We start from the raw sequence: 27,084 nt of genomic DNA on the forward strand, positions 1-27,084 counted from the left end.
GGTAAAGCAACAGTTGCAAATGTTTAAATCTATACCATCACTTGAACAAGTAGGGATGTACTCCATTACAGGCCATCCATTCAATTTTTTAAAATATCCTTAAATCAATTCCTAAGTCAGAAAATGCATGAAATCACTCCATAGGATATCCATCCCTTCACAGTATTGTAATGAATAGCACCAAAGTGTATAAAGTGGATAAGAAAGAACAATTACTATCAGGGAAGAAAAAACTAATTCTGCCTTTTAAAGGAATTAATTTAATACGTATGACTTTTGAATTTAATATTATGGAAGCACACTTCTATATAGAGGTGTTCATGGCCTCTTTCCTGAGATGTTGTCATTTGATAAAATCCGAATTCAAATTAGATTGACACAGTCAGATGACAAACACTTTTGGCATATTGATTCTGTGCCTACCACCAAACAACCATTTATTTCAATCCCTCTTTATCCTCATATTTCCACCATCTCCGATTCGACCACTCACCACACATTTGTCCAATTAACTTGCTAATTTGCACAACTTTTGATGTGGGAGGAATCTGGAGCATGTGGATGAAACCCTGAGGAGACCAAAGAATATTCAAACTACACACAGTCAACACCCAAGATTAGGAACAGATGCAGATTGCTTGAGCTGTGAGGGAATAGTTCTATTACAAGCACCGTATTTTTATATTTTATATTTTTGGATTTTAAAATCTGATTCACCTATATCATTAATGATAATAAATAATAAACTAAATACTCACTTTCTTTGTTTTGTCCATTGCTTTTAAAATTGAAATATTCAAATCTTCTAGGGCTCCTAAGACATTTTCATACTCCTAAATGTTGCGAAAAGAATTCTAAAAAAAAACACAATTTTGCTTTAGACAATGAGATAGCATATTTATATTCCAGCCTTTCTCTGCACAAAAATCTACTTTCTCTTCTCTGTTCTTGCTTAAATGTCATAGGCATCAAAACATTTACACCTCAAAATAAAAATGCAATGTTACCCAATAATTTCATAAAGCCATCTGCATTTGCAGTATTCAAGATTCAATTTGTTCTATTTCTTTAGTTATTTCTCTATAAACAAATGAGAAGACAGTGTTGCTTCAATCAAATTTCTCATTGTTTTTGGATTTAAGTGCAATGAGTGTCACTTTTATTTTTCTAAGTTGAGTAAAATAAATGTTCAATTTCATATTGTTGGTTAATGCAATTATTTTTCTAAGTTGAGTAAAATAAATGTTCAATTTCATATTGTTGGTTAATGCAAATTATTGCATATTTTTCATTCTGCAACAGGAAATAAATTGTGGAACACGAAAACTTTAGGTGTCATACTACCACCACAGTTTACAAACTGCTGTTATCACAAACATTAAAAGTAATTTCACCAACTGAGCCTCATCCTTTCACAAACTGGAGGAAATTTGCTCTAAATAGATACAACCTAAACAGAGGCAAAAAAGTTTTTTTGACTTGTTGCTCTTTCTGGATCTTGAAGAGAGTCCCATCACTGATCTAAAGCTTTATATTTATTGTTCCTAAATTGGCAAAACTTACAATGGTACTTCTTGGGAGGTAGGACAAGGATGTACCACCTAAAAAGTAAATTACCTATAAAAACTGAAGATCTACTGTATCTGAATGGCATTTAAGCAGACGTTGAGAATCCACCTGAGGAGAAAAGATATGCTTCCTATTTGACATACTGATTTTCAGTAAATAGAAAAATTGTGCTGGAAAAGTATGCTGAGAAACTTGATATCGGAGAAAAACAAATGCATCAACAAAATAGGCCCCAATTTGAACTACTGGAAAAGGCAGGTAAATATTTCATACCTTCAATTCTATCATCACTCTCTTATAAATCACATGTCCAATTTTGCATTATTGACGCAAGGATATCTCCACAGAGATTATATAGTTTGGTTTTGGATTTAATTGTGCCTTTTAGGTGGGAATGTTTTATACTAAAATCATACATTTCTCCCAGAAGGGATTTTTTTTTAAATTAAGATATTCAGGATTGTGAATAACTGGCAAAATAAACTCAATCATTTTGAGTGTTTGTCCATTTTTTACAGCCATCTCTTGTTTACATTGCTGTAAAATACTTTTTTTAAAATCTTGAATTGTATTTTACTTTTGCGCCTCTGAATACAACATGTGGTGAAAAATAAACACCACTTACCACATATTTCTTCAATGTTGAGGTTCCTTAAATAGAAACAAAGATTTTTTAATGTTATAATCCAACAAATGTTTTTCATTGCTAGTTTTTTATACAAATCACATTTAAGGATGAAAAGAATGATCAAATATTTATAGTATGAATCTATGCTTTACACAACTTTCTATTAAAATGTATTTTACATGAAAATATATTTTAAAATTAACAAATTAGATGGTGATATTCTGATACAAATTTTCAGTGAGTTTTATTGACATTACTCTTATAAAAAAAATGTGACATAAATTTGGATAATATTTTTTTCAAATAGCACAGCAAATGATCCTCATTAAATGTAATAGATGAATAATCAAAATGAAAATTATAAAGGCTGCATCAAAAAAATAAAAGTTGGAAGAAATTGCTTGTGGATGTTTCAGTGAAGGATGAGGGAATTTACTGCTGTATATTCAAGTTGCCAGCATTAACGTTTCATGAACTACATTAATCTCTAAACCAAATTATATTCAAGAAAAAAAATCTAATAGAAACTATCACGATCATTATGCCATGTGCTAGAAGACACCCACTTAATACTAGGAATCAATTGCATGAACTTTCAAAGGCAAGAATATCTATCTTCAAAAGTATATACACATCAGAGTGTGGTCTCACCATGCAAGATGTCTACTTGCCGCCTTGTATTAAAGGTTAACATGGTATTTACCTTTTTAATCCCAATTTGTATGTATGTTAGTATTGTTCTATATTCAGTGTATGTTCTATTAACAGGAACAGGTCTGTCAGCAACATATCTGTGCCAATGAGGATATCTGACTCAAACTAAAAATCTAATTCTTGCACATGATAAATATTTCTCTATTCCCCTTGTTTTTGTGTCTATCTCGAAACCTCTCGATGGTCTCGAAACCTCTCGATGGTCTCGAAACCTCTCGATGGTCTCGAAACCTCTCGATGGTCTCGAAACCTCTCGATGGTCTCGAAACCTCTCGATGGTCTCGAAACCTCTCGATGGTCTCGAAACCTCTCGATGGTCTCGAAACCTCTCGATGGTCTCGAAACCTCTCGATGGTCTCGAAACCTCTCGATGGTCTCGAAACCTCTCGATGGTCTCGAAACCTCTCGATGGTCTCGAAACCTCTCATGGTCCGAACCTCTCGATGGTCTCGAAACCTCTCGATGGTCTCGAAACTCTCGATGGTCGACGGTCTCGAAACCTCTCGATGGTCTCGAAACCTCTCGATGGTCCTCGAAACCTCTCGATGGTCTCGAAACCTCTCGATGGTCTCGAAACCTCTCGATGGTCTCGAAACCTCTCGATGGTCTCGAAACCTCTCGATGGTCTCGAAACCTCTCGATGGTCTCGAAACCTCTCGATGGTCTCGAAACCTCTCGATGGTCTCGAAACCTCTCGATGGTCTCGAAACCTCTCGATGGTCTCGAAACCTCTCGATGGTCTCGAAACCTCTCGATGGTCTCGAAACCTCTCGATGGTCTCGAAACCTCTCGATGGTCTCGAAACCTCTCGATGGTCTCGAAACCTCTCGATGGTCTCGAAACCTCTCGATGGTCTCGAAACCTCTCGATGGTCTCGAAACCTCTCGATGGTCTCGAAACCTCTCGATGGTCTCGAAACCTCTCGATGGTCTCGAAACCTCTCGATGGTCTCGAAACCTCTCGATGGTCTCGAAACCTCTCGATGGTCTCGAAACCTCTCGATGGTCTCGAAACCTCTCGATGGTCTCGAAACCTCTCGATGGTCTCGAAACCTCTCGATGGTCTCGAAACCTCTCGATGGTCTCGAAACCTCTCGATGGTCTCGAAACCTCTCGATGGTCTCGAAACCTCTCGATGGTCTCGAAACCTCTCGATGGTCTCGAAACCTCTCGATGGTCTCGAAACCTCTCGATGGTCTCGAAACCTCTCGATGGTCTCGAAACCTCTCGATGGTCTCGAAACCTCTCGATGGTCTCGAAACCTCTCGATGGTCTCGAAACCTCTCGATGGTCTCGAAACCTCTCGATGGTCTCGAAACCTCTCGATGGTCTCGAAACCTCTCGATGGTCTCGAAACCTCTCGATGGTCTCGAAACCTCTCGATGGTCTCGAAACCTCTCGATGGTCTCGAAACCTCTCGATGGTCCTCGAAACCTCTCGATGGTCTCGAAACCTCTCGATGGTCTCGAAACCTCTCGATGGTCTCGAAACCTCTCGATGGTCTCGAAACCTCTCGATGGTCTCGAAACCTCTCGATGGTCTCGAAACCTCTCGATGGTCTCGAAACCTCTCGATGGTCTCGAAACCTCTCGATGGTCTCGAAACCTCTCGATGGTCTCGAAACCTCTCGATGGTCTCGAAACCTCTCGATGGTCTCGAAACCTCTCGATGGTCTCGAAACCTCTCGATGGTCTCGAAACCTCTCGATGGTCTCGAAACCTCTCGATGGTCTCGAAACCTCTCGATGGTCTCGAAACCTCTCGATGGTCTCGAAACCTCTCGATGGTCTCGAAACCTCTCGATGGTCTCGAAACCTCTCGATGGTCTCGAAACCTCTCGATGGTCTCGAAACCTCTCGATGGTCTCGAAACCTCTCGATGGTCTCGAAACCTCTCGATGGTCTCGAAACCTCTCGATGGTCTCGAAACCTCTCGATGGTCTCGAAACCTCTCGATGGTCTCGAAACCTCTCGATGGTCTCGAAACCTCTCGATGGTCTCGAAACCTCTCGATGGTCTCGAAACCTCTCGATGGTCTCGAAACCTCTCGATGGTCTCGAAACCTCTCGATGGTCTCGAAACCTCTCGATGGTCTCGAAACCTCTCGATGGTCTCGAAACCTCTCGATGGTCTCGAAACCTCTCGATGGTCTCGAAACCTCTCGATGGTCTCGAAACCTCTCGATGGTCTCGAAACCTCTCGATGGTCTCGAAACCTCTCGATGGTCTCGAAACCTCTCGATGGTCTCGAAACCTCTCGATGGTCTCGAAACCTCTCGATGGTCTCGAAACCTCTCGATGGTCTCGAAACCTCTCGATGGTCTCGCTCTCGAAACCTCTCGATGGTCTCGAAACCTCTCGATGGTCTCGAAACCTCTCGATGGTCTCGAAACCTCTCGATGGTCTCGAAACCTCTCGATGGTCTCGAAACCTCTCGATGGTCTCGAAACCTCTCGATGGTCTCGAAACCTCTCGATGGTCTCGAAACCTCTCGATGGTCTCGAAACCTCTCGATGGTCTCGAAACCTCTCGATGGTCTCGAAACCTCTCGATGGTCTCGAAACCTCTCGATGGTCTCGAAACCTCTCGATGGTCTCGAAACCTCTCGATGGTCTCGAAACCTCTCGATGGTCTCGAAACCTCTCGATGGTCTCGAAACCTCTCGATGGTCTCGAAACCTCTCGATGGTCTCGAAACCTCTCGATGGTCTCGAAACCTCTCGATGGTCTCGAAACCTCTCGATGGTCTCGAAACCTCTCGATGGTCTCGAAACCTCTCGATGGTCTCGAAACCTCTCGATGGTCTCGAAACCTCTCGATGGTCTCGAAACCTCTCGATGGTCTCGAAACCTCTCGATGGTCTCGAAACCTCTCGATGGTCTCGAAACCTCTCGATGGTCTCGAACGAACCTCTCGATGGTCTCGAAACCTCTCGATGGTCTCGAAACCTCTCGATGGTCTCGAAACCTCTCGATGGTCTCGAAACCTCTCGATGGTCTCGAAACCTCTCGATGGTCTCGAAACCTCTCGATGGTCTCGAAACCTCTCGATGGTCCTCGAAACCTCTCGATGGTCTCGAAACCTCTCGATGGTCTCGAAACCTCTCGATGGTCTCGAAACCTCTCGATGGTCTCGAAACCTCTCGATGGTCTCGAAACCTCTCGATGGTCTCGAAACCTCTCGATGGTCTCGAAACCTCTCGATGGTCTCGAAACCTCTCGATGGTCTCGAAACCTCTCGATGGGTCTCGAAACCTCTCGATGGTCTCGAAACCTCTCGATGGTCTCGAAACCTCTCGATGGTCTCGAAACCTCTCGATGGTCTCGAAACCTCTCGATGGTCTCGAAACCTCTCGATGGTCTCGAAACCTCTCGATGGTCTCGAAACCTCTCGATGGTCTCGAAACCTCTCGATGGTCTCGAAACCTCTCGATGGTCTCGAAACCTCTCGATGGTCTCGAAACCTCTCGATGGTCTCGAAACCTCTCGATGGTCTCGAAACCTCTCGATGGTCTCGAAACCTCTCGATGGTCTCGAAACCTCTCGATGGTCTCGAAACCTCTCGATGGTCTCGAAACCTCTCGATGGTCTCGAAACCTCTCGATGGTCTCGAAACCTCTCGATGGTCTCGAAACCTCTCGATGGTCTCGAAACCTCTCGATGGTCTCGAAACCTCTCGATGGTCTCGAAACCTCTCGATGGTCTCGAAACCTCTCGATGGTCTCGAAACCTCTCGATGGTCTCGAAACCTCTCGATGGTCTCGAAACCTCTCGATGGTCTCGAAACCTCTCGATGGTCTCGAAACCTCTCGATGGTCTCGAAACCTCTCGATGGTCTCGAAACCTCTCGATGGTCTCGAAACCTCTCGATGGTCTCGAAACCTCTCGATGGTCTCGAAACCTCTCGATGGTCTCGAAACCTCTCGATGGTCTCGAAACCTCTCGATGGTCTCGAAACCTCTCGATGGTCTCGAAACCTCTCGATGGTCTCGAAACCTCTCGATGGTCTCGAAACCTCTCGATGTCTCGAAACCTCTCGATGGTCTCGAAACCTCTCGATGGTCTCGAAACCTCTCGATGGTCTCGAAACCTCTCGATGGTCTCGAAACCTCTCGATGGTCTCGAAACCTCTCGATGGTCTCGAAACCTCTCGATGGTCTCGAAACCTCTCGATGGTCTCGAAACCTCTCGATGGTCTCGAAACCTCTCGATGGTCTCGAAACCTCTCGATGGTCTCGAAACCTCTCGATGGTCTCGAAACCTCTCGATGGTCTCGAAACCTCTCGATGGTCTCGAAACCTCTCGATGGTCTCGAAACCTCTCGATGGTCTCGAAACCTCTCGATGGTCTCGAAACCTCTCGATGGTCTCGAAACCTCTCGATGGTCTCGAAACCTCTCGATGGTCTCGAAACCTCTCGATGGTCTCGAAACCTCTCGATGGTCTCGAAACCTCTCGATGGTCTCGAAACCTCTCGATGGTCTCGAAACCTCTCGATGGTCTCGAAACCTCTCGATGGTCTCGAAACCTCTCGATGGTCTCGAAACCTCTCGATGGTCTCGAAACCTCTCGATGGTCTCGAAACCTCTCGATGGTCTCGAAACCTCTCGATGGTCTCGAAACCTCTCGATGGTCTCGAAACCTCTCGATGGTCTCGAAACCTCTCGATGGTCTCGAAACCTCTCGATGGTCTCGAAACCTCTCGATGGTCTCGAAACCTCTCGATGGTCTCGAAACCTCTCGATGGTCTCGAAACCTCTCGATGGTCTCGAAACCTCTCGATGGTCTCGAAACCTCTCGATGGTCTCGAAACCTCTCGATGGTCTCGAAACCTCTCGATGGTCTCGAAACCTCTCGATGGTCTCGAAACCTCTCGATGGTCTCGAAACCTCTCGATGGTCTCGAAACCTCTCGATGGTCTCGAAACCTCTCGATGGTCTCGAAACCTCTCGATGGTCTCGAAACCTCTCGATGGTCTCGAAACCTCTCGATGGTCTCGAAACCTCTCGATGGTCTCGAAACCTCTCGATGGTCTCGAAACCTCTCGATGGTCTCGAAACCTCTCGATGGTCTCGAAACCTCTCGATGGTCTCGAAACCTCTCGATGGTCTCGAAACCTCTCGATGGTCTCGAAACCTCTCGATGGTCTCGAAACCTCTCGATGGTCTCGAAACCTCTCGATGGTCTCGAAACCTCTCGATGGTCTCGAAACCTCTCGATGGTCTCGAAACCTCTCGATGGTCTCGAAACCTCTCGATGGTCTCGAAACCTCTCGATGGTCTCGAAACCTCTCGATGGTCTCGAAACCTCTCGATGGTCTCGAAACCTCTCGATGGTCTCGAAACCTCTCGATGGTCTCGAAACCTCTCGATGGTCTCGAAACCTCTCGATGGTCTCGAAACCTCTCGATGGTCTCGAAACCTCTCGATGGTCTCGAAACCTCTCGATGGTCTCGAAACCTCTCGATGGTCTCGAAACCTCTCGATGGTCTCGAAACCTCTCGATGGTCTCGAAACCTCTCGATGGTCTCGAAACCTCTCGATGGTCTCGAAACCTCTCGATGGTCTCGAAACCTCTCGATGGTCTCGAAACCTCTCGATGGTCTCGAAACCTCTCGATGGTCTCGAAACCTCTCGATGGTCTCGAAACCTCTCGATGGTCTCGAAACCTCTCGATGGTCTCGAAACCTCTCGATGGTCTCGAAACCTCTCGATGGTCTCGAAACCTCTCGATGGTCTCGAAACCTCTCGATGGTCTCGAAACCTCTCGATGGTCTCGAAACCTCTCGATGGTCTCGAAACCTCTCGATGGTCTCGAAACCTCTCGATGGTCTCGAAACCTCTCGATGGTCTCGAAACCTCTCGATGGTCTCGAAACCTCTCGATGGTCTCGAAACCTCTCGATGGTCTCGAAACCTCTCGATGGTCTCGAAACCTCTCGATGGTCTCGAAACCTCTCGATGGTCTCGAAACCTCTCGATGGTCTCGAAACCTCTCGATGGTCTCGAAACCTCTCGATGGTCTCGAAACCTCTCGATGGTCTCGAAACCTCTCGATGGTCTCGAAACCTCTCGATGGTCTCGAAACCTCTCGATGGTCTCGAAACCTCTCGATGGTCTCGAAACCTCTCGATGGTCTCGAAACCTCTCGATGGTCTCGAAAACCTCTCGATGGTCTCGAAACCTCTCGATGGTCTCGAAACCTCTCGATGGTCTCGAAACCTCTCGATGGTCTCGAAACCTCTCGATGGTCTCGAAACCTCTCGATGGTCTCGAAACCTCTCGATGGTCTCGAAACCTCTCGATGGTCTCGAAACCTCTCGATGGTCTCGAAACCTCTCGATGGTCTCGAAACCTCTCGATGGTCTCGAAACCTCTCGATGGTCTCGAAACCTCTCGATGGTCTCGAAACCTCTCGATGGTCTCGAAACCTCTCGATGGTCTCGAAACCTCTCGATGGTCTCGAAACCTCTCGATGGTCTCGAAACCTCTCGATGGTCTCGAAACCTCTCGATGGTCTCGAAACCTCTCGATGGTCTCGAAACCTCTCGATGGTCTCGAAACCTCTCGATGGTCTCGAAACCTCTCGATGGTCCTCGAAACCTCTCGATGGTCTCGAAACCTCTCGATGGTCTCGAAACCTCTCGATGGTCTCGAAACCTCTCGATGGTCTCGAAACCTCTCGATGGTCTCGAAACCTCTCGATGGTCTCGAAACCTCTCGATGGTCTCGAAACCTCTCGATGGTCTCGAAACCTCTCGATGGTCTCGAAACCTCTCGATGGTCTCGAAACCTCTCGATGGTCTCGAAACCTCTCGATGGTCTCGAAACCTCTCGATGGTCTCGAAACCTCTCGATGGTCTCGAAACCTCTCGATGGTCTCGAAACCTCTCGATGGTCTCGAAACCTCTCGATGGTCTCGAAACCTCTCGATGGTCTCGAAACCTCTCGATGGTCTCGAAACCTCTCGATGGTCTCGAAACCTCTCGATGGTCTCGAAACCTCTCGATGGTCTCGAAACCTCTCGATGGTCTCGAAACCTCTCGATGGTCTCGAAACCTCTCGATGGTCTCGAAACCTCTCGATGGTCTCGAAACCTCTCGATGGTCTCGAAACCTCTCGATGGTCTCGAAACCTCTCGATGGTCTCGAAACCTCTCGATGGTCTCGAAACCTCTCGATGGTCTCGAAACCTCTCGATGGTCTCGAAACCTCTCGATGGTCTCGAAACCTCTCGATGGTCTCGAAACCTCTCGATGGTCTCGAAACCTCTCGATGGTCTCGAAACCTCTCGATGGTCTCGAAACCTCTCGATGGTCTCGAAACCTCTCGATGGTCTCGAAACCTCTCGATGGTCTCGAAACCTCTCGATGGTCTCGAAACCTCTCGATGGTCTCGAAACCTCTCGATGGTCTCGAAACCTCTCGATGGTCTCGAAACCTCTCGATGGTCTCGAAACCTCTCGATGGTCTCGAAACCTCTCGATGGTCTCGAAACCTCTCGATGGTCTCGAAACCTCTCGATGGTCTCGAAACCTCTCGATGGTCTCGAAACCTCTCGATGGTCTCGAAACCTCTCGATGGTCTCGAAACCTCTCGATGGTCTCGAAACCTCTCGATGGTCTCGAAACCTCTCGATGGTCTCGAAACCTCTCGATGGTCTCGAAACCTCTCGATGGTCTCGAAACCTCTCGATGGTCTCGAAACCTCTCGATGGTCTCGAAACCTCTCGATGGTCTCGAAACCTCTCGATGGTCTCGAAACCTCTCGATGGTCTCGAAACCTCTCGATGGTCTCGAAACCTCTCGATGGTCTCGAAACCTCTCGATGGTCTCGAAACCTCTCGATGGTCTCGAAACCTCTCGATGGTCTCGAAACCTCTCGATGGTCTCGAAACCTCTCGATGGTCTCGAAACCTCTCGATGGTCTCGAAACCTCTCGATGGTCTCGAAACCTCTCGATGGTCTCGAAACCTCTCGATGGTCTCGAAACCTCTCGATGGTCTCGAAACCTCTCGATGGTCTCGAAACCTCTCGATGGTCTCGAAACCTCTCGATGGTCTCGAAACCTCTCGATGGTCTCGAAACCTCTCGATGGTCTCGAAACCTCTCGATGGTCTCGAAACCTCTCGATGGTCTCGAAACCTCTCGATGGTCTCGAAACCTCTCGATGGTCTCGAAACCTCTCGATGGTCTCGAAACCTCTCGATGGTCTCGAAACCTCTCGATGGTCTCGAAACCTCTCGATGGTCTCGAAACCTCTCGATGGTCTCGAAACCTCTCGATGGTCTCGAAACCTCTCGATGGTCTCGAAACCTCTCGATGGTCTCGAAACCTCTCGATGGTCTCGAAACCTCTCGATGGTCTCGAAACCTCTCGATGGTCTCGAAACCTCTCGATGGTCTCGAAACCTCTCGATGGTCTCGAAACCTCTCGATGGTCTCGAAACCTCTCGATGGTCTCGAAACCTCTCGATGGTCTCGAAACCTCTCGATGGTCTCGAAACCTCTCGATGGTCTCGAAACCTCTCGATGGTCTCGAAACCTCTCGATGGTCTCGAAACCTCTCGATGGTCTCGAAACCTCTCGATGGTCTCGAAACCTCTCGATGGTCTCGAAACCTCTCGATGGTCTCGAAACCTCTCGATGGTCTCGAAACCTCTCGATGGTCTCGAAACCTCTCGATGGTCTCGAAACCTCTCGATGGTCTCGAAACCTCTCGATGGTCTCGAAACCTCTCGATGGTCTCGAAACCTCTCGATGGTCTCGAAACCTCTCGATGGTCTCGAAACCTCTCGATGGTCTCGAAACCTCTCGATGGTCTCGAAACCTCTCGATGGTCTCGAAACCTCTCGATGGTCTCGAAACCTCTCGATGGTCTCGAAACCTCTCGATGGTCTCGAAACCTCTCGATGGTCTCGAAACCTCTCGATGGTCTCGAAACCTCTCGATGGTCTCGAAACCTCTCGATGGTCTCGAAACCTCTCGATGGTCTCGAAACCTCTCGATGGTCTCGAAACCTCTCGATGGTCTCGAAACCTCTCGATGGTCTCGAAACCTCTCGATGGTCTCGAAACCTCTCGATGGTCTCGAAACCTCTCGATGGTCTCGAAACCTCTCGATGGTCTCGAAACCTCTCGATGGTCTCGAAACCTCTCGATGGTCTCGAAACCTCTCGATGGTCTCGAAACCTCTCGATGGTCTCGAAACCTCTCGATGGTCTCGAAACCTCTCGATGGTCTCGAAACCTCTCGATGGTCTCGAAACCTCTCGATGGTCTCGAAACCTCTCGATGGTCTCGAAACCTCTCGATGGTCTCGAAACCTCTCGATGGTCTCGAAACCTCTCGATGGTCTCGAAACCTCTCGATGGTCTCGAAACCTCTCGATGGTCTCGAAACCTCTCGATGGTCTCGAAACCTCTCGATGGTCTCGAAACCTCTCGATGGTCTCGAAACCTCTCGATGGTCTCGAAACCTCTCGATGGTCTCGAAACCTCTCGATGGTCTCGAAACCTCTCGATGGTCTCGAAACCTCTCGATGGTCTCGAAACCTCTCGATGGTCTCGAAACCTCTCGATGGTCTCGAAACCTCTCGATGGTCTCGAAACCTCTCGATGGTCTCGAAACCTCTCGATGGTCTCGAAACCTCTCGATGGTCTCGAAACCTCTCGATGGTCTCGAAACCTCTCGATGGTCTCGAAACCTCTCGATGGTCTCGAAACCTCTCGATGGTCTCGAAACCTCTCGATGGTCTCGAAACCTCTCGATGGTCTCGAAACCTCTCGATGGTCTCGAAACCTCTCGATGGTCTCGAAACCTCTCGATGGTCTCGAAACCTCTCGATGGTCTCGAAACCTCTCGATGGTCTCGAAACCTCTCGATGGTCTCGAAACCTCTCGATGGTCTCGAAACCTCTCGATGGTCTCGAAACCTCTCGATGGTCTCGAAACCTCTCGATGGTCTCGAAACCTCTCGATGGTCTCGAAACCTCTCGATGGTCTCGAAACCTCTCGATGGTCTCGAAACCTCTCGATGGTCTCGAAACCTCTCGATGGTCTCGAAACCTCTCGATGGTCTCGAAACCTCTCGATGGTCTCGAAACCTCTCGATGGTCTCGAAACCTCTCGATGGTCTCGAAACCTCTCGATGGTCTCGAAACCTCTCGATGGTCTCGAAACCTCTCGATGGTCTCGAAACCTCTCGATGGTCTCGAAACCTCTCGATGGTCTCGAAACCTCTCGATGGTCTCGAAACCTCTCGATGGTCTCGAAACCTCTCGATGGTCTCGAAACCTCTCGATGGTCTCGAAACCTCTCGATGGTCTCGAAACCTCTCGATGGTCTCGAAACCTCTCGATGGTCTCGAAACCTCTCGATGGTCTCGAAACCTCTCGATGGTCTCGAAACCTCTCGATGGTCTCGAAACCTCTCGATGGTCTCGAAACCTCTCGATGGTCTCGAAACCTCTCGATGGTCTCGAAACCTCTCGATGGTCTCGAAACCTCTCGATGGTCTCGAAACCTCTCGATGGTCTCGAAACCTCTCGATGGTCTCGAAACCTCTCGATGGTCTCGAAACCTCTCGATGGTCTCGAAACCTCTCGATGGTCTCGAAACCTCTCGATGGTCTCGAAACCTCTCGATGGTCTCGAAACCTCTCGATGGTCTCGAAACCTCTCGATGGTCTCGAAACCTCTCGATGGTCTCGAAACCTCTCGATGGTCTCGAAACCTCTCGATGGTCTCGAAACCTCTCGATGGTCTCGAAACCTCTCGATGGTCTCGAAACCTCTCGATGGTCTCGAAACCTCTCGATGGTCTCGAAACCTCTCGATGGTCTCGAAACCTCTCGATGGTCTCGAAACCTCTCGATGGTCTCGAAACCTCTCGATGGTCTCGAAACCTCTCGATGGTCTCGAAACCTCTCGATGGTCTCGAAACCTCTCGATGGTCTCGAAACCTCTCGATGGTCTCGAAACCTCTCGATGGTCTCGAAACCTCTCGATGGTCTCGAAACCTCTCGATGGTCTCGAAACCTCTCGATGGTCTCGAAACCTCTCGATGGTCTCGAAACCTCTCGATGGTCTCGAAACCTCTCGATGGTCTCGAAACCTCTCGATGGTCTCGAAACCTCTCGATGGTCTCGAAACCTCTCGATGGTCTCGAAACCTCTCGATGGTCTCGAAACCTCTCGATGGTCTCGAAACCTCTCGATGGTCTCGAAACCTCTCGATGGTCTCGAAACCTCTCGATGGTCTCGAAACCTCTCGATGGTCTCGAAACCTCTCGATGGTCTCGAAACCTCTCGATGGTCTCGAAACCTCTCGATGGTCTCGAAACCTCTCGATGGTCTCGAAACCTCTCGATGGTCTCGAAACCTCTCGATGGTCTCGAAACCTCTCGATGGTCTCGAAACCTCTCGATGGTCTCGAAACCTCTCGATGGTCTCGAAACCTCTCGATGGTCTCGAAACCTCTCGATGGTCTCGAAACCTCTCGATGGTCTCGAAACCTCTCGATGGTCTCGAAACCTCTCGATGGTCTCGAAACCTCTCGATGGTCTCGAAACCTCTCGATGGTCTCGAAACCTCTCGATGGTCTCGAAACCTCTCGATGGTCTCGAAACCTCTCGATGGTCTCGAAACCTCTCGATGGTCTCGAAACCTCTCGATGGTCTCGAAACCTCTCGATGGTCTCGAAACCTCTCGATGGTCTCGAAACCTCTCGATGGTCTCGAAACCTCTCGATGGTCTCGAAACCTCTCGATGGTCTCGAAACCTCTCGATGGTCTCGAAACCTCTCGATGGTCTCGAAACCTCTCGATGGTCTCGAAACCTCTCGATGGTCTCGAAACCATCTTACTGTCGATAGCTGTTCCAGACTCTTTGTGGAGGGGGAAGGTGGAACATACCCCACACATCTTTAAACTCCTCCCCTTAACTTCAACACATATCTTCTGTTTTACTGATGATGGTTCAATATGGTGTAGCCGAAGGGGCTGAAACCAAATATGGGTGAGTTAGGTTGTGCAGGAGCACAGTGAAGGAAGGTGAGGAACAGTGATTTCCTAATTATTAAAACAACAGGAAAGAGGAAAAAGTGTTGTTAATGGCAAATTGAAATGGAAGATGTAAAACAGTGAATGCAGAGATGTGAAGATGAGGAATTTCTTGGAGTTTAATGACACAATATTACTGAACTTCTGTTATTTGCAAATATATTGGAAGCAATGCTGTCATACTAGTCAAAAAGTATTGTTAGCTAGTAGTGTCAAGTGTTGATGTTCAGAAAATGTTATACAGTAATGGCTCCATCCACAATAGGTGGATGGACCCAGGAATACAGGAATACAGATGATCAATCATCTGAATCAATCTGGAGCTTGGTGATTGATGGAATTCCAGTCTGGTCTAGGAAATTCCTTTGGTAATAATAATTAAAAGCGAGTGTGTGTGTGTGTGTGTGAAATCAATTGCAACAAACCAGCAGCCATGGATATAGAGGGATTTGTGGCATTACCCCCTCTTGAAAATTTGAAAAAGGCCAACAAGCACAAGTTCGTGACTGTTGTCAACAAGTTGGCAAATGCTTCGGTAGAACCACAAATGAAAAAAGTGGAGAATTGGAGGAAAATTGCAAAATTCTACATAGAAATAGGAAAGTTTGAAGAAGTGTTAGAGCAGTTTCCCAAGAGCAAATACAGTTGGAATTGGAGGTTAGAACTAGAAGCAGCTGAGAAACAGAAGAGATTAGAAATGGAAATGAAGATATTAGAACTACAGGCAGTGGAGAAAATTAGGCTACATGAGCTGGAAAATATTTAGTGGAAAATGACAGCAGAAAAGAAGAGCCCCGAGTTAAAATTCTTGGTCATGATGAGGGGTTTATGACCAGTAGAGAAGTTGGGTTAGTTGCTCCATGTGAGGAAGCTGAAATAGATAAATATTTTCTGCATTTTGAGAAAATGGGTGTGGATTTAAATTGGCCATCAAACCAATGGCCTCTTATGCTACAGAGAGTAATAAAAGGGAAAGCTCAACAGATTTGTTGAATCTCATTGTGGTCAAAGGGGACTTGTTGAATCCCGTCATGGTAAAGGAAAAAATCACTTCTGAAGGAAATTGTTGAACCCTGCCATGGCTGAAAGAAAAGTACTGTTGGCCCATGCCCGCAACCAAAGCTGGAAATCAGTATTTGTTGACAATTGTGTGTAGCTGTAAGAGATGAGGAAACTTGACATTAAAATATGAAAGATGGGGAAACTAGTGCAGACATGTGGAGTGATTAATTAAACCAGTATGAACAGGCTAAGCATGGAAATTTAGAATGCAGGAAGCAGAGTCAGCCTATGTAAGTTAACAGGATCAGTGAGCCCACCGTATGAATAAGATAAGGAGAGATAAGGAATAATAGAATGTAGGAAGTAGAGGTAGTCTGGATGAGATAAGAGTCTCCTAGCCCTAGACAGAAGTACCAGGTTCTACATATATAATTAGTAAGCCTTACACAGATTTATCAAGTTATGCATATTAAATTAGTAAACCCTAGACAGGATTAGCAAACTCTGCATATGAAGAGACTGTAGCTCTGAGAGTCGGAAAGGTGTGAATGGGGACAAGGGCAAGGTTGTGAATAAGGACAATGAGGATAATAACATGAAGGGACACTGACAGGATACCCCTGGTCCTCCAAGTTCACAGAAACAGCACGTAGGCAGGAAGGATTGCCTAATGCCAAACCCATCCAAGAGGCAGAAGAATGTAAGGGAGAGGGTATTCCTATACTGAAATTAACTGTTTAAAAGTTGGGTGAGCCCCAGTGTATGTGTGTATTCCCAGGGTAAGGGGAAGCACCCAACTTTGCATTGTTGTTATAATAAATGTTCTTTGTCTTGAGCAATTTCTGTTAAGGTACTTCTATTTCTAACAAATGGGAGCTTGTCCGGGATCCCACTCCCTCCACTGACAGAGTGCCCGACGACGAGAGTAGGTGCACCCCAGCTGATTCAGCTCGACTCACGGACGACGGGTGGCTGGTCAGTGGAAGAAGCGAGTGATATCCGAGAAGAGGCATTGAGAACAAACAACGGGAGAACGTTAAGGAAGCGCGATAGGAGTAGCTACTGGATCTGGTAAGAGAAATTTTTATACCTGTCAGTATGGGAGGTATGGGTAGTAAGAAAGAGAATCCTAGTGAAGGATTGGATGATCAGATAACCAAGCAAAGTCCGTTAAGAGTAATGTTATCTGACTGGGGTACGGGAAGAACCCGTGGAAAAGCAGGGAATAGGCAGCCTGCTGGCTCAGAGGATCGGTTGACAAACTGATCCTGAAAGAAAAGAGAAGTGAGGACAAGAGAGATGAGGAACCTCTTGTACCTAGAACACAAGGATGGGATGTGTTACATTCCCTTCCTCAAGAGAATAGGGGTGGTATGATGACCCGTTCGCAAAGTATTAGATTGCCTCCACGGTCGACGAGAGACAGAGGCAATGATAGTTTTGAGCAGAGTGAGAACCTCCAGGAAGAAAGGGCAGGACAATGTGAGTCAGTTTCTGAAGAGCAGGATTTCAGAAATAATAAGTTAGAAGTTAGCTGGATGAGACCCCTACGGGAGGTTCCCGTGGGAGGGGGTCTCGGTTTTGTAAATGTGCCCTTGACCAGTACGGAGGTGTGTAATTTTAAGAGGGAAGTGATTTCCCTGATGGAGGATCCCCAGGGATGTGCTGAACAATTGGATCAATTGTTGGGACCAAATATATACATATGGGATGAATTAGCGGCTATATTTAGGACTCTGTTTACCCTGGATGAGCGTGGAATGATACGCCAGGCAAGGATTAGAGTCTGGGATCGGGATCACAAGGGGGTCCAGATGCAGTACCTGGAGAAGCTAAATTCCCCCTGGCTAGACCTAATTGGGATAAAAATACCAATGATGGTCGGGTATTAATGGAAGAGTATAGGGTTAATCTGATTAAAGGAATCAGGGAATCTGTTCCGAAGGGACAGAACTTTAAAAAGGCATTCGAAGTTCCTCATGGACCCGAGGAGACCCCCTCGGCATTTTTGAATAGATTGCGTACGACTATACAGCAATATGGGGGCCTGGATATAGAATCCCCGGCAGGGGAGCAATTAGTTTTAACGAGCTTTGTTACCAATTCAGCTCCAGACATTCAGAGGAAATTTAGAAAACTGAGAATTGGCATGAGCAGAGAATAACCCAGCTTCTACAAATTGCTCAAAAAAGCATTTGTACAGAGTTCTGAGGATAAGCAGAAGGGAAAGGCTAAGATTTTAATGCAGGCATTTAAGGGAGCTGTGGAGGGGCAGCAAGGAAAAGGTAGGGACTGTGTGCCAGCTCCTGGAAGATGGGAGAAGTGCCGGGAGTGGGAGAGTAGAGACCAGAGATAATTTCATAAATCACGACTTCTCACTTCAGTCACTGACCAATATTGATTAAAATTCATGCCAAAATTTAAATGTCACAAATGATCATTTATCAATACTGTAAAATGAGCGAATTTAACTACCAGTTAATTCCAATTTATGAAATAAATTGTATTCAAATGTGATTTTGCACAGGGAGTACCTGAGAGTTGAGTGATGTTATAACATTTGCAAGAAGAAATGTTTGCGCAAATAGAGTGAGTTCTATACGTCTTAATTTTAAGTGTATGTGAGATAAAGAAAGGATCTGATGTGTAAAGTGGCTGGATCAGCCAGTTGAAGGGGGAGTGTGCATGTCCCTTTAAGCACATTGAGGCACTAATGAATTGTATGCTGTTCACTTGAAACTGAGGCTCCAGGCTCCTCTCTTGCAGTTAGAGGTATGGAGCCCTCTCAATAGATTTAGTACACATTCAGCAGTCAAGGTCTGTGAGCTTAAAGATCGCCCACCTCTGGAGAATAAAGAAACCTCTGGGGAATCCAATAATTTTCTCTGGTGCATTTTCCTCTGGAGTGAAACTTATGCCTCAGCACAATTTCTCTGTATTGCCGCTGTAATTTAGTTCTGGAATATGATTTAATTAGTGGCATTGTTCAGAACAATTGGGTGCATAGGCATAACAATATCATTAATAGCTCACAGATCTTGTACCAGATGCTATTCAGTACATCTTGACATAAGGACTGGAGAAATTGGCATGTTAGAATGAGATTGGCAGGGCACCAATATTTCTTGATTCAATAATGACCCCACAAGCTCCAGGATTCATGTAGTAGAACTCTAAGTGGAATATAATAGAAACTAGACTGTACTTAAATGATTGTGTGTGCAATCCTCATAAGTACATATTTTGAATGTTTTCGGTGCTGGTTTTTACAGATTGTTTTAAATAAAGCCAGCTCCTGTGGGCTGTGTCGCAAGGCATTTAATGTTTAAACTACAATAGCGACGTTAAATAATCGTTAAATTCGTTGCCGTCTGTAGTGACAAAGACATATCTTATTCCCACTCGGGTATTTTTAAAATAAATTCATTTTAGAATACAGTTAATATCACTCGCCGAATCGTTATGGCTAATGGTGTAATTTTCAAATACGAAGCGATCTTGATGCATAGGGATGATCTGACTCTGACTACAGGTAGAGAACATAATCCAGCAGCCTTTTTAGTCTCTCCAAGCTCTGCCAACACCATCAATGAGTTAGAGCATATATGTTTGGAGGTGATAGACCTTCACTCTAAGATTAGAGAGGATTTAAGTGATGAGCCTTTACAGGAGAGAGAATGATGGCTCTTCCCGCTGTATTGATGGCACTGCTATAGCGGGTATAGCGTAGTGGATGGGAAAGAGGGGGAAGTTATTGAAGCCGGTCGCCTTCCCGGTCACTGGTCAGCCCAGTCTTGCGAATTATATGCCCTCTGTCGAACTCTCCAAGGTCTGGAAAATAAGGTGGGCACAATCTACACAGATTCAAAATACGCTTTTGGGGTAGTGCACACCTTTGGGAAAATCTGGAAGGAGTGGGGAATGATAACGGGGAAAAGGACAGAAATTGATGCATGAGAACCTAATTGTCCAATCCTTGGAGGCTCTGACGTTACCTGAAGAAATAGCTGTGGTTCATGTACGGGACAATCAATCTGGTGACAGCCCTAAAGCACAGGGCAACAGACAGGCAGATGCAGCTGCTAAACAGGCTGCGCTCACTGCGAAAGTGGACATGCAGCTGTTACTCCTCATCCCACAAGAACTTAAAAAGACTCCCATCTTTTCACGAGAAGAGGAGGTTTATATGAGGGATCAGGGGATGCGTCAAACTAGTGATGGGTTGTGGTGGACAGCCGAAGGATGCCAAGTGCTGAACAAAGCATTGGCACAGCAAATTTTTGATCAGCTCCACCAACAGACACACTGGGGAGCCCAGGCACCCGTCGACACTTTTGTACGCTCCTTTCATTGTTCAAGCGTATACACTGTAGCCAAGCAGAGTACTCAGGGGTGTCCAATTTGTCAGAAAATTAATGAGAAAGTCATGCGCCAGGTAATGCCTAGCGGTCGCGATATCGCTGTATGCCCTTTCCAACGGATACAAGTGGATTTCACAGAGTTACCTAAGATAGGTGTTCACAAGTACCTGTTGGTGATGGTAGATCATTTCACGCGATGGGTTGAGGCTTTCCCAACCCCGAATGATTGTGCTAGCACCATTATCAGACTACTGCTGGATTCTGTGATTCCACGGTATGGGATGATCCAGACCATTGACTCGAATCGGGGTACACACTTTACTTCTCGGGTACTCCAGGGGGTTTGTAAAAGACTGGGCATAGACTGGCAGCTCAGAAGGGTTTACTAGCTCAAACTCACCCCCTGGAGTATCCTATTCATTCTATTAAACCTGGTGATTGGGTATTTGTTAAAGCTTGGCAAGATAAACAACTAAAACCTGTCTGGGATGGCCCCTACTGTGTACTTTTGATTACAGGCACCGCTGAACGAACGAAAGAAAAGGGTTGGAGCCACATCCAATGAATCAAACGAGCTGCTGAACCACCGACTACAGATCTTGAAAATCCACCCTCCACCTGGCGTGCAGTCCTTCATCCTGACTTGAAAGTTACACAATGCCGGGAAAAAGTCTTGTAATGTTGTTTTTATTATTTATTGTACTGTTTAATTGTTGTCTCCCAAATTCTGGGACATCACTGAAGTATTCAAAATGTATTAAGTCCTCCTGGAATAGGGGCAGCATAGATGGCCAGTATTTTACTTTAGAATGTAGACGGGGCATAGATATAGGGTACGATCATAGTATGGTAGGGGTTAATATAAATTTCAAATATGGACCAGGGGAACAGAACACCTCTTAATATGATGATTTTAATGGTATTTTGGACTCTGCAGATATTAACAAGATCAGTTTTAAACGTTTAGCACAAAGCAGATGTGGGCACAAAGGCAGACAGGATAATTGTCAGGATTGTACATGTGGCAGAGAGAGAGTGAATACATATGCTAATGTTCGCATACAACTCACAGATTAAGTTACAAGAAACACCCCTCCCCAACCTGTGCTATTGTAGAGCATCCTTTGGGTTACACAGCCATTTCAATTCTTAAATACCACTACTTTAAGGGGAGTCCCAATGGTAAACGAAATAAACAGCTCCAGAATACTAAAGCTGCTGGGCAGTTAAATCGTTTGTTCAGACTCCAGGCGGCTTTGGAGATCGTCGCCGAACGGACGGCGATGGCCCTGAATGTAGGGGCTGAAGAAAGACGACAGCTACTATCAACGATTCAACGAAACCGCCTGGCTCTCGATTACTCGTTGGCTGCTGGAGGCAGCGTCAGTGCGAGACTCAAGTACTGACAATGCTTACAACGGTCAGGTGGTTAAAGACACTGCTTCAGGACTGCAACAAAAATCTTCCCATGCCCATGTTCAGACTTGGCAACCTTGGACTGATGTGGGATGGACTAGACTTTTTACTGAGAACTGGAGCCTGATACTCACAGCCCTTATAGCAGCAGGACTCACTATTCTGGTCAGTGTGGTGCTCCCCTACCTAATCATATCATGATTTTGCAGACCCCTATTTCTATAACTCAAGGGGTGTGTGTTTCCCAAATGGATGCTTATGACACTGCAATTCGTTTATTGACCCGCTGGGAGAAAGACCAACTTTGGCAATAGCACATTTCATTTGACAGATCAGTGACACTGATCTAAAAGAAGTGAGGATTGTGAGAGGTGAGGAAACTTGACATAAAAATATGAAAGATGGGGAAACTAGTGCAGACATGTGGAGTGATGGATTAAGCCAGTATGAACAGGCTAAGCATGGAAATTAGGATGCAGGAAGCAGAGTCAGCCTATGTAAGATAAGAACCTTCTAGTCCTTTCGACAGGATCAGTGAGCCCACCATATGAATAAGATAAGGAGAGGCAAGGAATAATAAAATGTAGAAAGTAGAGGTAGTCTGGGTGAGATAAGGGTCTCCTAGCCCTAGACAGAAGTACCAAATTCTACATATATAATTAGTAAGCCTTACACAGATTTATCAAGTTATGCATATTAAATTAGTAAACCCTAGACAGGATTAGCGAACTCTGCATATGAAGAGACTGTAGCTCTGAGAGTCGGAAAGGTGTGAATGGGGACAAGGGCAAGGTTGTGAATAAGGACAATGAGGATAATAACATGAAGGGACACCGACAGGATACTCCTGGTCCTCCAAGTTCACAGAAACAGCACGCAGGCAGGAAGGATTGCCTAATGCCAAACCCATCCAGGAGGCAGAAGAATGTAAGGGAGAGGGTATTCCTATACTGAAATTCACTGTATAAAAGTTGGGTGAGCCCCAGTGTATGTGTGTATTCCCAGGGTAAGGGGAAGCACCCAACTTTGCATTGTTGTTATAATAAATGTTCTTTGTTCTCAATTTTTGTCTCAAGCAATTTCTGTTAAGGTACTTCTATTTCTAACATAGCCACAAGGTTTCCAGAGGCCATTCCTCTGAGAAACATTAAAGCAAAGGCAATTGTGAAAGATTTATTAAAGTTTTTCACCTTGGTTGGCCTGTCTTGATAAATTTAGTCAGATCAAAGGAGTAATTTTATATCAGGCTTATTCCAACAAGTGATTTGCAAATAGAGTTAAGCAGATTGTCTCTTCTGCATATCATTCAGAGAGTTGAGGGGCCTTGGAGATGTTCCATTTGACCCTGAAAAACATGATGAGAACTTGTTTTGAGAATGAGAGATTGGGATGAAGGGGTTCATTTACTTTTATTTGCAAAGAGGCTTTTAGTCCATTAGAGTTCATTTTTGGAGATTACACGAGGTCTTTTAATGTTATTAAAGGAACAATGGGTTAATAATGATGTGCATCTAAATTTGTTGGATTATGCCTTTAAATTTATGGAATGGTTGCATAAAGCTTGTGAAATGGCAAAGGAAAATTTAAAGGCCAATCAACAGAAGATGAAGATTTGGTATGATTGCAAGGAAAGATGAGAAATGTTAAACCTGATGACCATTTTGGTTCTGTTCTGACACATTCAAATTCTTGCAGGGCTAGGTTTTCAGGACCATATGAAGTTGTCCAAAATTAATGCAGTCACTTATTGAAACACCTAATTACAGATAAGAAAGTCAGGTATGTCATGCAAATATGATGAAGCCATATTTTAAGCAGGTGCCTCACAGTGAGACTAAACTTCCACCAGAGGTGATGATTATCGATCAAGAGACAAATAAAACTAGTTTCAGAGAAGGTCATGGGACTCAAAAATTGATAAGCCGGAGGGTGGAAAATTCCATGGTTTTGCAGGATGTGGAAACAAAGTTGGCTCATCTCCAAACTTCAAAAGGGGAAAATATGAGACCGTTACTTTTAAAATTTGAGAATTTATTTTCAGATCTACCCTTAGAGAATTTCCATAGCTTATCATAATGTTGATGTAAATGATGCTAGACCTATTCACAACATCCTTATTGGATGAATATGGAAAAGTGCAGACTAGTAGATCAGGAAATTCTACTTCAAATTGGAGTTCACCTTGTGTTTTAGAGCCTAAGCCAAATTGAACTGTTAGGTTTTGCACTGACTATAGGAAGGAAAATGCTGTGTCACAGATGGGTGCTTATCATAGTCTAAAAGTGGAAGATTGTATAGACAAGGTGGGGAATGCAAACATTTTCACTAAAATTGACTTGTGGAAAGATTACTGGTATGTTCCTTTAACAGATAGGGGTAAAGAGATTTCTGCATTTCCAACACCTTTTGGGCTGTATGAATACAATGCCATGCCCTTTGGAATGAAGAATGCTCTGAGGTCATTTCAAAGAGCATTCTTCATTCTGTAATTCAGGGATTTAAGCTTTCAAAAATCGATTAAAAAATTCTTCTAAGTCAAGGACATGCTCTTTCCCACGTGATTCTACTTATAACCAAATCATCAAGATAAACCCCTGTGTGCTTCAATCCCTTTAGAACAGAGTTGAGGAATTTCTTTACCCAGAGGGTGGTGAATCTATGGAACTCACTACCATGGACAACTGTGGGTATATTTATGACAGAAGTAGATGGATTCTCAATTTGGAACAGAATAAAGGGTACTATGGATCATGAACTGACCTTTTGAACTATGGACTGTCATTACAAAGGATGGATTTCTGCTGAGAACTGTGTAACATTGTGCTACAGCTCGATGCTGATTCACCAAGGTCGAGCTGTGCAAAGAGAGGAACGAGACATTAAGTTGAGAGAGAAATGTATTAATTGATTGGAACGTGCAAGAATAAGAGAATCCAGCTGTGAAGCAGAGTTCGGCTTGGGGTAGCCAAGAAGGATACACAGAGACACCACATGCTCTGTGTTTGAGAATGGTTCTGGCTGACCTTCTCAGAAGAAAGACTGAATTTGAGTGTGACTAAAAAGGTCACTGAATCTTGTTATCGAGATTTTGGAGAGCCGTGTGAAATGCACATGCCTCATAAATGAGGTGGTTAAAATCCACATTTTGAGAACCAAGGGAAGTCATCTGAGGAAGCCTGCAAAAGGATTCGTAAGTTTACTGCAACACAACCTCTGTCATTTCTCTCTTTCCAACGTTCAATTTGACATCCTTTGTTATCAGTTAAAGAAGTGAACCTGGACATTGAACTTTGAGATTGAATTCTGTTGACTGTTTTTGGACTGACTTACTTGACTGACTGACCTTGGAGTTTGGGGATTTACCTTCCTGAATATTGGGCACAGACTGTAATAGTCTGGGTTTTTTTCCCCCACATACACACTGTTTATAAATATATGATATCTGTATATTTGCTACAGATACTTAATTATGCTAAGACATTAAATTGTTAAGTCATTAATAAATAGAGTTAACATTTAACCCTTTTCAATTGTCTTCTATTGCTGGTTTGAGATATAACAGGGGTTACAGGGAGAAGGCAGAGAATGGGGTTGAAAAGGATAGTAAACTAGCCACAGTGAAATGGAGTGGACTCAATGGGCTGAATGGCCTAATTCTGCTCCTGTGCCTTAACATTTTCTGGTTTTCTTTCCATACCAATCTAACTGTCTCCTCTCTCCTACATAACTGACTGCCACATGACTTTCTGGTGTCTTGCAGGTTAGACTCACTTTGCCTGACATCCCATTCCATTCCCTGCATTGGAAACACTGAGAAAAATTCTGTCATCAAGGAGACTGTCCCACACAGGATGGAAATAACTTCTCTTTTCAGATTGGAAGATTCCCAAAAAAGAAATTCAAAACTTAAGGCCAGCAGGGAGCATGAGTGATTTGCCACAGACAACAGTGGAACTGATAGTCTGCACAGCTTTACATCATCTGATCAGCAATGATAACATTGAATGGCCTATCCTGCTCTTGTTCTCCTTGGTGCGATGCATGACAAGGCATTCAATACAGCTCTGCACTGCTGCAAATATTTTGATTAAAATTGTTTATTTATATGAAACTTATTGTCACAGGGAGCTGTGGAAGCAAGGTTGGTGGATATACTTAACACAGAGACTGGCAGGTATTTGATTAGTCAGGGCATCAAAAGATATGGGCAGAAAGCCAAGGAGTGAGGCTGAGTTGGAGGATGGATCAGCTCATGATTAGAATGGTGGAACACTCAATGGCCCTACTTCTGCTCCTATATCTTGTGATCTTCATAACAATTTAGTCATCTATTTGATGGGTAGAGATAAATGCTTTTCAAAGGCAATATGTGATAGTACAGATTCTATCACCAATGTGTATATGCACAGATGGTAGTGTAGGATGACTGTGATTGGCTGAGAGCATAGCCGCATCTACTGGCGGGTCTTAAAGGATTGCTCCTAGCCAGACCAGGTCATTCTGGACTGGTTGACCTACTTGTGATATCCTCCAGTCTTTTATTTAATAAAAGCCTTGGTTTGGATCAACAAGTCTTTGGTTCTTTCGACGTGCACTACACAATGCAAATAAGTTCTATTCAGAATATTATCAGCATTGCACACTCTCTGTCAAAGTATCTTCTACTCTGCTTCAAAGTCAGAAAATATCTCCCAATGCTGAACTCAAAAGGTTTTCCACATTTAACATGCTAATAGTAAATCAGATCTGTTCCTTCACTGATTGAAATTACAGCTTGAGTAATCAATTTTCTATGCCCTTATTATGGAGGAGAAAGATGCATTATGTCAAACACAAATCATATAAATAAATATATATATATATAAATATTTATATATATAAATATTTATATATATTTATATATATATATATATATATTTAAATATATATATATATTTATATTTATATCTAAAATATATATATTTATTTATATTTTTATTTATATATATCTTTATATATATCTATATATATATCTCTATATATATATCTCTATATATATATCTCTATATATATATCTCTATATATATATCTTTATATATATATATCTTTATATATATATATCTTTATATATATATCTTTATATATATATATCTTTATATATATATATCTTTATATATATATATCTTTATATATATATATCTTTATATATATATATCTTTATATATATATATCTTTATATATATATATCTTTATATATATATATCTTTATATATATATATCTTTATATATATATCTTTATATATATATCTTTATATATATATCTTTATATATATATCTTTATATATATATCTTTATATATATATCTTTATATAT

General features: G+C 44.4%; 1 protein-coding gene across 1 annotated transcript in view; it reads right to left on the reverse strand.

The window, feature by feature from the left end:
- LOC138755621 (N-terminal EF-hand calcium-binding protein 1-like) overlaps window positions 1-27,084 on the reverse strand; it is a 201,760-nt gene that overhangs the window by 67,985 nt on the left and 106,691 nt on the right. The window contains 3 exon segments of the mRNA XM_069921964.1: window positions 759-831; window positions 833-854; window positions 2,195-2,220. Of these exon segments, the coding sequence (XP_069778065.1) occupies window positions 759-831; window positions 833-854; window positions 2,195-2,220 (121 nt within the window).

This window comes from Narcine bancroftii, chromosome 2 (genome assembly GCF_036971445.1).
Source record: "Narcine bancroftii isolate sNarBan1 chromosome 2, sNarBan1.hap1, whole genome shotgun sequence".
Lineage (NCBI taxonomy): Eukaryota > Metazoa > Chordata > Chondrichthyes > Torpediniformes > Narcinidae > Narcine > Narcine bancroftii.